Genomic DNA, 11,696 nt, shown 5'->3' with positions numbered 1-11,696 from the left:
TCCCTGCGCAGCCATGTACACCATTTGAGGCAAACATCACCTGTACTATCGTGGAAAAATGACAAAGCTTCCATTAATCAGGAAAGCTCAGAAGTGAAACTGATGGAAAATTCATGGGGCAAAGCAAGAGTTCACCACCTGACTTGTGCTCATCAGTTTCTGGACATGATCCACACTGCACAGGCGGCACTGTCTGGGAACACAGCTTCCCCCAGGATGAAAGGAGGCTGCTGTGGTCTTAGGGAGTCCGGAGCCATCACTGGGAAGCTCCTCATCTCCAGAGGAGGTGGCTGGAGCAGTCATCAGAGGGGACACAGATCAAGGAGAGAGGCAATACCATTGAAAATCCATGTCACAAAATTACTAGCAGTGGCTTTTCACCAGGGCAAAATGTCACAGCCCATGTTTGTTCTCCAGGTGCCATTACCTCTTACCAATACTCCCTTTTTGCATTGGTTACACAGCTGCAAAGGTGCTCCACTACCCACCCGTGGAGATACAGCCTTCTCCCTACACTACTGATGTTCCCAAGACACAGCAGACTGCTGCCATCTCACTCTTAACTAGATGTCTGCCTAGTCAGGCCTGCTACAAGATTTCTCCACATTTAAGAAAGAACCTTTCCCCCACAATGATTAAAAAAGTTATTTAAATATTAACCACGTAGAAGAAACCCATAGGAAAATAATATAGGAGAGTTTTCTGTTCTTAGGGCTAAGCAGTGACATGTAGACAGTATGCAGCAAAACTACTCTCTGCTTCCCTCCAATGGTATAATTTTAAGGAAGCAGTAATTGGGGTCAGCCAAGATGCTCAGTGCCACTGGAGCACTTTGCCATATTACTTGGTTTATTACTTGCTTTTCCAAATGAGGGTCTGATCCTGATTTTTATGTCCTAAAGGGAAGGAGGGTGCTTTGTTGACTCAGAGGAGCTATGCAAAAAATTGCAGGACTGGGCCTTAAACTGAGAATCCAACTCACAAAACGCATTTCTCCCAGACACCAGCTGAAAGGCCACGGCACCGAGCCCCAGGAACACCTCTCATTTCCAGGGAGGCTCTCTGCCCTGGATTTCTGCAAAAGAGTTGCCACAAGAGTTCCTCCACCTGAACACAGGCTGTCGAAGTACATCACTTACAGCATGAGCACTCGTACCCTGCTCTCACATCTCAGAGTCACTACCTCTTGCGAAGTCCTCACTGTGGGGTGTCACACAGAAGAGTTGTAAAAAACAAGATGTGTCAAATATGAATGATCAGATCAAACCTGCATTACCCTAGTCAGACAACACACGTGAAAAAATATGATGGGAAAAGCAGCAGGCACTGCTCCTTCTAGCTGCCATTTTTAAAGCAATCTTAGGAGATCACCAATTCTGCACACCCTGCCCACCTACATTCGGTGGTAAATTACTAATTTTAAATGGGAATGCAACTTTCTGTAGCAAAAGACACCATGGTCCCAAAACTGCTTGTACAAAACCTTGCTGTAACAGTCTGGAAAACCTCAACTGCAGAACCAATCACCACTGTCAGAGGCAGAGGCTGTTGCCTCTCCTCTTTAGCAGAGGAAATTGCCTACAAGACATAGTACTTCCAGCCAACAGCCAGCCAAGAGCAATGCTAGAGGCTGAGCTCAACAACAAGACTCCTGTGTCCTGGCTCAGCATCTGCTAGGAAGAAGTCAGTCCCAGCGGTGTCTATGCTCACTTCATGCTAACTGCTGATGCACAAGGTAGCTGTTTCTGTCGTCTTCCTGGAGGGCTGCAGGCTCTGGACCGGTACCTGCTGCCAGCAATAATGTTGTCAAACAATCCCCAGGAAGCCCCACAGCACCGCTCCCAAATGCTGTGCTGACCACCTTGTGCCGCCTAGGCAGAGGTGTGAGTCCCAGGGAACCCTCTGCAAAGCACGAGGGACAGGGCAGCGTCCTGGCCACAGCCAAATGGGTCACGAACGTGTTTCGGTGGCTGCGGCTATCCAGCTCGGCACAGGACCACCGCCTCTCCCTGCTGCAGTCTCTAATTGACCGAGCAGTGCTTTGATATACCTGCAGAATGAAAGGCACATGAGAGCAGAAGCTGGTTTATTAAGAGGCCTGTGACAATGAGACACTGGAGCTGCAGACGCACTGTACAAGCTGCAGACTCCCAAAATGAGCTTTCCACAAATGAATCCTCTTGTCAAGAGCTGCATGATTCTGTATTCATGTACCCTGCCAGAGGAGTACTTGGCAACCCCTTTGATATCGCTCTCTAAATTAATAGACAAAGGGAGTTTTATCAGAAGCAGGAACTGAAGTCAGATGTCAGTACAGCGACAGCTGCAAAGCACTTGCTGCGCAGGTGTGACAACACAGGGAAAGGAGCCGCACAACAGCACACATCTGCATCGGGAGGTAAGAGGATGGCCCTGCCACAGACTTACTATTGCTATTAACTATTACTGCACAGAAATTAAGATTCCCGGGCTCAGGTCACTCTCCTTGGACTGCAAACCACCACCAGCCCTCAACACTTCAATGTCATCTTTATCCCAGCCCAGTCTCTGGATGAACCTCTCCTCTTAGTCTCTTGGAGATGGTCTGTGGAGAACAAACACTGAAGTTCAGAGGCCTGTAATAGGGAAAAGCATGTCAGAACATGAGTGACCGAGGTTTACTAGGACTCCCCTCACAGCTCCTGGGGTCCCTCTGCATCACTAACCATCACAGCACTATACCTCTGAGCATGGGCAAGCAACAGCACTGCCGTCCACACTGACGGCATCCTCCAGCACAGCAGTGCACATGGTATAAAAGAACAAGCTGGAATTGCTAACAACTCTCCAGCTACAGGACTGAAAGGCTCCAGAAGCAGCTGCACGCAGCCCCCAGCCAAAAGGGACTGGAGTTATGAAGCAGTGGAGAAAAGCGAAGAGAGAACTGATTGTGAGGATCCCAACAGCAGAAGCCCAAGCTCCCAGCTACCCAAGGGGAAACGCTAGCACAGCCCAGCTGAACCAAGGTCTAGAAGGCAGGACTGGAAACAGGACCCTTCCCCAGCTTCAGGCTCTTTTACCTGCATAGGTGCATCTCTGCTGCCCGAGCAGAGCTCTTCTCTCTCCACCTCAATAGCTTCCAGTGGATTCGGCTGGGTCTCTGCAGAAAAACACCTCCACGTCAGTGCAGGTTTACAGCCCCCAAACTACCTCCTCACTTGTTGATGTAACTTAGCCCGTTTCTTAACAGTGTTTTCACAGTTTCAAAACATTTTTTAGACTTGCCACAAATGTTATCAGACAATGTGCAACAACACAGCCGGATGAGGGGTTAAAAGTCACAGCACGGTGGTGTGAGGACAAAGCCACCGCAGCTTTGCAGCTTCATGGGGAGTGAGACTAGACACCGGGAAAAGCACGTGGGACACTTGCTGGGATAGAGACAAAGCAAGAATAGAGCTCTCCCTCGCATCGAGACAAACAGAGTTCCCGTTCTGCGGTCTGCCTCACAGCCGCACCTTCTTTAGACCTCCACACCTTCTTTAGACCTCCACTATGCCTCCAAGCACCACCATGACCTCTCTCTCTACAGCTGCTCGTGAACAGGAGCAGTCCCTTCATTAATTTTCTCACTTAAAACCCTGGACTGGAAAATCTCAAACATGGTAAGAGAGACCAAGGAAGAAAAACTCGTTGGTCCCAAACATGTTTAATTAATGTAAGATAAAAATTATTTCAGCTCAGGCTCTTTTACCTGCATAGGTGCATCTCTGCTGCCCGAGCAGAGCTCTTCTCTCTCCACCTCAATAGCTTCCAGTGGATTCGGCTGGGTCTCTGCAGAAAAACACCTCCACGTCAGTGCAGGTTTACAGCCCCCAAACTACCTCCTCACTTGTTGATGTAACTTAGCCCGTTTCTTAACAGTGTTTTCACAGTTTCAAAACATTTTTTAGACTTGCCACAAATGTTATCAGACAATGTGCAACAACACAGCCGGATGAGGGGTTAAAAGTCACAGCACGGTGGTGTGAGGACAAAGCCACCGCAGCTTTGCAGCTTCATGGGGAGTGAGACTAGACACCGGGAAAAGCACGTGGGACACTTGCTGGGATAAGAGCAAAGCCAGAATAAGACTCTCCCTCGCCTCGAGAACAAACAGAGTTCCCGTTCTGCGGTCTGCCTCACAGCCGCACCTTCTTTAGACCTCCACATCTTCCTTAGCAGCAAAATATGCCTCCAAGCACCACCATGACCTCTCTCTCTACAGCTGCTCGTGAACAGGAGCAGTCCCTTCATTAATTTTCTCACTTAAAACCCTGGACTGGAAAATCTCAAACATGGTAAGAGAGACCAAGGAAGAAAAACTCGTTGGTCCCAAACATGTTTAATTAATGTAAGATAAAAATTATTTCAGCTCTTATGCTTTACACATATCCTGACACCGAAAAATCTGAAAGTTTCTTGATCGCATTGAAGAGGCCACTCCTGACACCTTGTTTTGAGTGATCCCTCTGTACCAACATACATCCTGGTGTCTCTTCAGCAGCAAGTCCCCAGCAATCTCTGGTCACAGAACTGTCTTAGAGGAAATGGGTCCAAAAACAGGGAATCAAACTAAATTACCTGGATAATTTCAGCCCTGACAAAACGGAGCTGAGAAACAAATCTCATTTTGTTCAAACAACTTGAAAATTCTCTTCTTTTCTCTGAATTTTATAAGTGTGTAACTTTCGGTGCAAAATTCAGAACATTCTCAAGTGCCTCTTACCTGGGCAAACAGAGATCTCTTCTTCAGCAGAGTTTTCTGTGGCAATATCTGAGCTCCTTTTACTGCCAAGTGGGGTCAACATGGAGATGCTGTTCAAAATATAAATATAATACATATCTCCAATCCAGTAGGTGTGACAGCACACACCCTCCTGTCTCACGCAGTTCAGAACAGCAGACAATGTCGTAATCTCCAAGTGGTCAATATCTGTTAGCCAGAAATGACCAGGATAACAGCGAAATATGGGTATAAAATGCTGCCCTAAGCAAAAACCCCAAACAGAACAGTTTTTCTTCTAGAAGCCCTTGACAAAAAGGCACGAAGGGTGACTATCTCCTGTCAGGGGAGCAAAAATACCTTCTCACAACTGTGGGACTATCTTGATTCTTTCTACTCTTAGAAGATTTGGGAGCTGTGCAGGTACCAGCACCGTGGTTCTTTCTGTCTGGGGAAGGAAATCCTCAGAGAGGAAAGACACAGACTTGCTTTAACCCGCATTACCCTCTCCCTCCTCATACTGCTAATTTTATTCCTTATTGCTGTGCATGGCAGCCAGAAGCAGCACAGATGCAACACCAGGCAAGGCTTCCCTGCAGCGAAGTCCTAACAACATTAGTGTGGCGGTTCCTCCAAGCAGCACCGAGCCCCACTCCTCTCGTTTTGACCTTCGGATTCCTCCTTTTTTTTCCTCCCCCCACACTGCACAGTGTCTTTCTGAAACAGGTAGGCATTGCTGAGTAAGTCTGGCACCCATGCTGACACGCTCCGCGCTTTGCGTGGCTTTCTGATTAGTCTGATCAAGTATGCAAGAACACAGTTTAAAAACATGAATCCCCGTATTGACAAATAGAAGATTTATCAAGCTCAACCACAGGCCTTAGAGAGGAGAGAACAGCCACTGCTGATTTATGATAAATAACAAAATTCTGATAGGAAATCACAAGTGGCTTTTCTCTCTAAATAAAGCATCTCAAAGCATTTGTTATGAATCCAGGCTTAGCGTGTTTTACTCTGTGTCTAACATCAGGGATCACTTCAAAAGAACTCACACAAAACAACTTGCTATGACATTTATAAAATGGGCTAATCAATTTGAAGTCAAACCACATTTCTTGCTACACCAACTATCTCCTGGTAACAAAGCCTATAATCATTTATTAAAACCCCAATCTACCGTGCTCCACACAAAGCGTAAAACAATCGGGCATAGCGGCCCGCAGAAAGCAAAGCAGCCTCCTCTCACTGCTGCCGCTTCCAAAACTGCTTCACTGCCTCCAGACAGCTCAGAGCTGTGTTTTCCTATTAAGTGCTGCTGAGGCCAGCCAGCCGGGGTGCCTGAGCCTTACCCGAGAGAGTACTGCGCTTGGCAAATTACCAGGAGCCAGATGGCAACACTTAATGTGCACAAAACTGCAAAGACTGCAGCCATTTCTTGCCTTGCTGCAGATGTGCCAGCTGCTCAAGGAGGGGCTGCAGCACCCAGGTGTGTCCCGGCCCCAAGGGGGACAGCCAGGAGCTCCTGGGCTGCTTGGAGAATGTCCCAAACTAACCCCACCAGCTACACCAAAGGGAAGAGGTCCCGCTCTTTTCATATTCAGCCCTGGCCTCTCCTGCCTTAAGCAGGCGGGAGGCCAGCGCTGCGGAGCGCACACCTTGGTGCCTTCTACGCAAACACACAAGCTCCGACCTCAGCTGTCACAGACTCATCAGCCTCAGCAGCAACAGCATCTGCAGGTTCCTCCTGCTCCCCAAGGCGAGCTTTAAGCTTTTTAGAAAGGTGCAAGCAAGAGGGATTTTCATACTCTGCATATTGATAGTAACTGCTCAGGCCAAATGCTGTTAGATCAGAGGAAAGTTGGCAGTTTTGTTCCAAAGCAGGTTTAAACTATAAAACCCAGCAAATTAAAAACATGACATTATCTGCCTTCTCTTGTAACTTGCTCCTTGAATCCTCTCCCATTTGCCCTTCTTCTCCCGGAGCCTTTGCTGCAGAATTGCATCGCACAGGAAGGAGAAGAAAAAAAGGAAAAGAGGAGTAGGCTTAAATCTGAAGAAAATCATGTTGACTTGTCCCACACTTGTCATCTGCTGAAGTGGCTTTTCTGGAGCACTGCATTCTATCTTTGGCTGATAGGCAGTGCCGTCTGGCTTCCTCCTCCCTTCTTTCCTCTTCAGCAGTAAGGCAAGAACATAAAAATACACAGAGAAATCCAGTAAACCCTCCACCATGCTGCCTATGTGCCTTCCCAGACAGACCACGTGATGACATCGCTATAACTCACCTTCAGCTCAACTACCCATCTCCACAGCTTAACTGCACCATGTCACATTAGCTTCAGAGGGCAAGGATCAAGTCCTTGTACTAGGATGCACCTTGCACGTTTTATAGAGTAACAAGAGTAACTGATCTCTTCTCCCCACTTGTGTCCCACCTCTCTCCCACGCTGCTCCAAAGCCATGTATTTCCAGGGACACCTAACAGCAGCGACTGCAGACTTGCCTTTCCAGCAAGCCCTGCTGCCAGGCCTGGCAGCGAGCCCTGGTGAGACTGTGCCCCAAAATGCTCCAAGGAGACTGGAAGAGCCCACGTCACCAGAGCAAGCCCGTGGCCCCCACGCTCTGATATCATCCTCCTCACCTCTGTGCAATTTGCATGGGTTCCCCGTCTCCACACACATCCTCTGCAGGCAGCACCTGGGAGGCCTGGAAAGGAAAATTCTGATATTATATAAAACATCGTACACAGCTAACCGGGATCTGCTGGGTCATCAGATTCTGTCCACGGCACTGCACCCAATCTGTTATGTATTTTTTTCTGGAAATGGCTAAGTATCCATCCTGAACTAGTCAGCTTTTTGCCTCCATCACTCCTTTTGGTAAGGTGTTTCAGCAGCTCCCTGCAATAATGCCTGGCAGTACTTTTTGCTACCTTGCTGCCTAGACATGTTCCTGGACAGTCCGTGGCCATTCATTCATGCCAACCTTGTCCATCACCTTCCACACCCTCTGCCTGTTCCTAGCATCTACCCTGATGTACTTGTAGGCAGCAACCACAGCTCTTCTCCATCTCCATTCGTGCTGGGCTAAACAATCCAAGGTTTTTAGCATCCCCTTGCACTCCCCTCAAGCACCCCAGCAGCCCTCACCTACTCCAGTTTAAAATCTATTTGCCTGAGCCAGGATGACCTGGTGAGCTGGTACAGCTGATGTTTGACCATGAGACGTACTTTTCTGAAATTTCATACAGATAAGATCTGTTGCATTTTTCTTGACTGTGAAATCAGCTGTCCCATCAAAGAGAGGGAACAGATTAACCTGCACAATCGACAGCTGGTAAATCCGTGTGCATTTTATCCCATTTTTCATTTAGCTCTACGACTCCACCTATTCTTTCCTTTAAAATTTGTTCAAAAGCCTTATGCACTGCCGAGGTCAGGCTAACATGCCAGTCATTACCCAGATCCCTTTCTTCTTCTTCAGCGTACACGTTACACTTGCCATTCTCTAATCAGGTGGAATTACAACGGTTTATTAGCAGTCCTTGCTGTCAGGCCCACGATTTCTCATGCTAGTTCTCAAAGAAATCCAAGGGGTTTTCCTCCCCCTTCCTCGAGTCTATTAAACCCTCCGAGTTTGATTTCCACCATAGGTTTCAACTTCGATCAGCTCCACTCCTGGATGGCTGATGTACTTCCCCAGCAAGCCCCAAAACAAAGCCTCCTGCCAGATTTCCCTAAAGTGACTCCAACCCCCACAAATATTCTGTTTTATCTATACTGTTCTTTATTTCCTCACAGCCTAACTCATCATTAACATAAAATACCACACTTCCTCCTTTATTTTTATTTCTCTTTTTCCCGAGCTGTGCATATCTTAATGCCTGTGCCCTGGTCACGAATACTGGGCCATGTTTCTGTTTTTCCTAGTACGTATGTTATAAGGTATGGCATTAATTCAGGTCACCAGATTCTAACTCTCCAGAATTGGGTCTTTTCCCTCTGAATCTTTTAAAGACCAAGAGTCCCCTAACCTTATGTGAAAGGCTATGAAGGAATTGATTCTATTAGCACTGAAGTTCGTTAGTGCAGGTTCACAGGCTATGAGATCTGACAACCAGGATTTGCTCTGTGCAAACATCCCATGGCTGCGGGCAACAGTCGCAGCAGTTGGTCGCTGCCATGGTGGAAGGTCTCTGCCCGCTCCAGGTGAGGGTTTCAAAGCAGGGGTACAGGCAGGCTCCCTCGAGCACAGCATTTGCACCTTCATTTCACTGGTACAACACAAGGCACAGGGCCTTTTCGAGGACAGCTTTGAGTCCCCATGGATGGTTTCTAGCCTCGGCACAGCCTAAAATTTCCCACCATGCCCACCAGCAAAGCAGCCCTGGTGGCACCGGGGGAGCCCCAGGGCAGTACAGGCAGCAGGGGTCTCCAAGCGATGCAGCACACTAGGGACACAACTGCTCTGGGCCTCTCCTTTGTCACTGCTGGTGGAATTGTATTTGATAGAAGGAAAAAAAAAATGGAGACAAGGCACAAGCAAACATCAAACACATCGATCTTGCAAGTAAATCACCTGCACTGGCCTCAGCATGCGACTGCACAGAGAGGCGAGAGAAGGGAGCAACCTCTCAAGCTGGGAGTGATAAGGCAGATGAAAGGGCATTTAGAAATTATTTTCTCTCAAGTAAATAAAAGACTGGCAAATTTTGGGCTAGGGTTGAAATTTTAAAGCCTGCTCCCCTTCCCCCTTCCTTATTTTTTCATCTTAAAAAAATATCAGAAAGGCTACATCTACATACACGTTATGGCTCTCTGAGACAGCTCTTGTGGTCAGGATGAGTACATTACAAGTTCACACTCAGCACCACTGACACCTCTTTTCTCCCCAAGAATTATTTAGGTATTAGCATTAAACGGAAAATATAAAAAAAAAATACCCCACAATTTTCAATACTGATTAAAAGTTCACACCCTTCCTAGCTGCTGTAGCTTTCCAAGGGCTTTAGCGTACACCTCCATAGACCTGCAGTCACCCCTATCTTCCAGATTAATGACACCTCCATTTCCAAAGGAAAAGACACAGAAGAAAAAAAAAACAGTTTGCCTTAAGAACCTTTCGGGTCTTTTGTATCTATCCTAAAGAAATTAAAAAGGGCACAAGTCAGTTTCTTTCCTCTGCAGGTCACCTCCAAGGCTTGTTTAAATCTGTATCTGCTAAACCCAAGCCAAAGCACTGTCATGAAAAGTCGCATTTCAGCACAGGCTGCTCTGCACTTTTTCTGCAACCAGAAAATGCAGACATGTTGTTTTTCCTAAGTGTTCAATATTACAAGACAGAATATAAATATCACAAAACAAGTTAAGTATCTTTCTAACACCAGGGTAAATGATCAAATACACTTGAAAACAGGAACAACAGAGCCGAGGCTTCAGTCATAGAGAAGATAAAGTTATACAATGATCCGGGAGTGAAGTCATTATGAAAAATGAGGGTTGGAAAAGGCTGACACAAACCTAAAATACAGCAGTAATAAATACTTCATCTGACTAGCAATCTGTTTAAACTTAGCAGTGACAGAAAGCTGCCTTCCGCTCCAACAAGAGAGCCCTGACGGAGACAGAGGCTGACACCTAGCGTCTAGCAGACCCAACAAGCAAGCCGGAGAGAAGGTGCCCAACCACCAGAACAAGGACAGTGAGCACTGCTGTGATGACAGATCACCCTGGGCAGGCAGAAGACCATGCAAAGCCTCTCCTGGCCACAACCGCAGGACCACAAGGGCAAAGAGCACTTGCAACGGTGAAGCATGTACAGACGCAGATGAGCATACAGGTGCAAAAAGGAGAGGCTGCGCTGCAAGGACAAAAGCCACACTTCTGTCTGCGAAGGAAAATGCAGAGCTCCCCATACGGCCATGGGTTTATAAGCTGGTTTGCCAGAGCTGGCGGTGGTCAGCATCATCTCTGTGCTCCCTACCCTGACGTGCTGCCAGGCTACACTCCTTTGAGAAGGACAAGTCAGCTGGAAGTCTTTATCTCAGTGGTGCATTAATGGTCGACTGCCAGGCTGCATGATGGCCCCTACCATTTGTGAGCTGGGTATCAGCCTGTACACTTTTCCTCTCCCTTTCACAGTAAGCTGTGTGGCTAGGGGAGGAAGTCCCTAAATTTAATAGGAGCATTAAACAGCAGTGCCTGCTTTGCAGAAGGGCAGAAGGGACTGAACCCTAAAATGGACAGAAGAGCAGGACTGTTCAACCTCTGCTCAGTGGCAAAGGTCTTACCTGGCAGTAGCTGGTGGTCGGTTCATCATCGGAGGTGGAGTTCTTCTCTTCTTCCATGCTGTGCCCTGGACTCTCTGCTTCCCTTCTTTTTGAAGGGAGGAGCCAGGTGATGCTCTCAGACTCCTTCTGCCCATCTGGGTCTCCATCTTCTGTATCATCAGCAACCCCGTTCTCCCTGCTTATCTGCTCTCCTTTCCCAAGCTCGTTTTGGCTCAAGGAAGAACTGGGCACAACTGGGTTACCAAACTCCTTCTTATGCAATAGCTGCCTCTGAGCCTGCTTCAGGCTCTTCTGGTAAACCTCCAGCTGACACAAGATGACTTTGGTGTACTGGTTGGGGTCCACCCCTTTGGGGCAGAAGGGGATGCCCCAGTAATAGTGCACTGTGTCTCTCGCCTCCTCCTGCTTGTGCTTCTCCTCTGCTGCATTCAGCACGCAAAGCTCAGGGGTACTGTCGGGCACCTCATTCTGCTCTGCTTGCTCTGTGGAAACACAGACTTCGGCAGCATGCCCGGGCTGTGATGTGTGCCTGGTATCTGCTCCTCCACTACTCCTGCTGGGGCTGCTACACCGTTCTGCGGTCCAGCTCTTCCAGAGCGTGGCTGAGCTCCCGGCACCAGCTTCTCCTGCAGAATGGCCAGTGCAGGGCAGGGGCTGCTCTTT

The 11,696-nt window shown here is 47.9% G+C and overlaps 1 protein-coding gene across 1 annotated transcript in view; it reads right to left on the bottom strand.

Annotated features, from left to right (window-relative positions):
* UIMC1 (ubiquitin interaction motif containing 1) overlaps positions 1–11,696 on the bottom strand; it is a 36,539-nt gene that overhangs the window by 10,061 nt on the left and 14,782 nt on the right. Inside the window, exons 6-9 of the mRNA XM_009326222.1 lie at positions 11,034–11,696; positions 7,386–7,450; positions 4,748–4,836; positions 3,734–3,813 (exon numbers count right to left, since the gene is read on the bottom strand). The exon at positions 11,034–11,696 is cut by the window's right edge and continues 34 nt beyond it. Of these exons, the coding sequence (XP_009324497.1) occupies positions 3,734–3,813; positions 4,748–4,836; positions 7,386–7,450; positions 11,034–11,696 (897 nt within the window). The remainder of the gene's footprint in view (positions 1–3,733; positions 3,814–4,747; positions 4,837–7,385; positions 7,451–11,033) is intronic.

The sequence above is a fragment of the Pygoscelis adeliae genome, unplaced genomic scaffold, assembly GCF_000699105.1.
Source record: "Pygoscelis adeliae isolate BGI_AS28 unplaced genomic scaffold, ASM69910v1 Scaffold766, whole genome shotgun sequence".
NCBI lineage: Eukaryota > Metazoa > Chordata > Aves > Sphenisciformes > Spheniscidae > Pygoscelis > Pygoscelis adeliae.
Note: the sequence above shows the minus strand (reverse complement) of the source record. Positions and strands in the feature narration are given on the sequence as shown.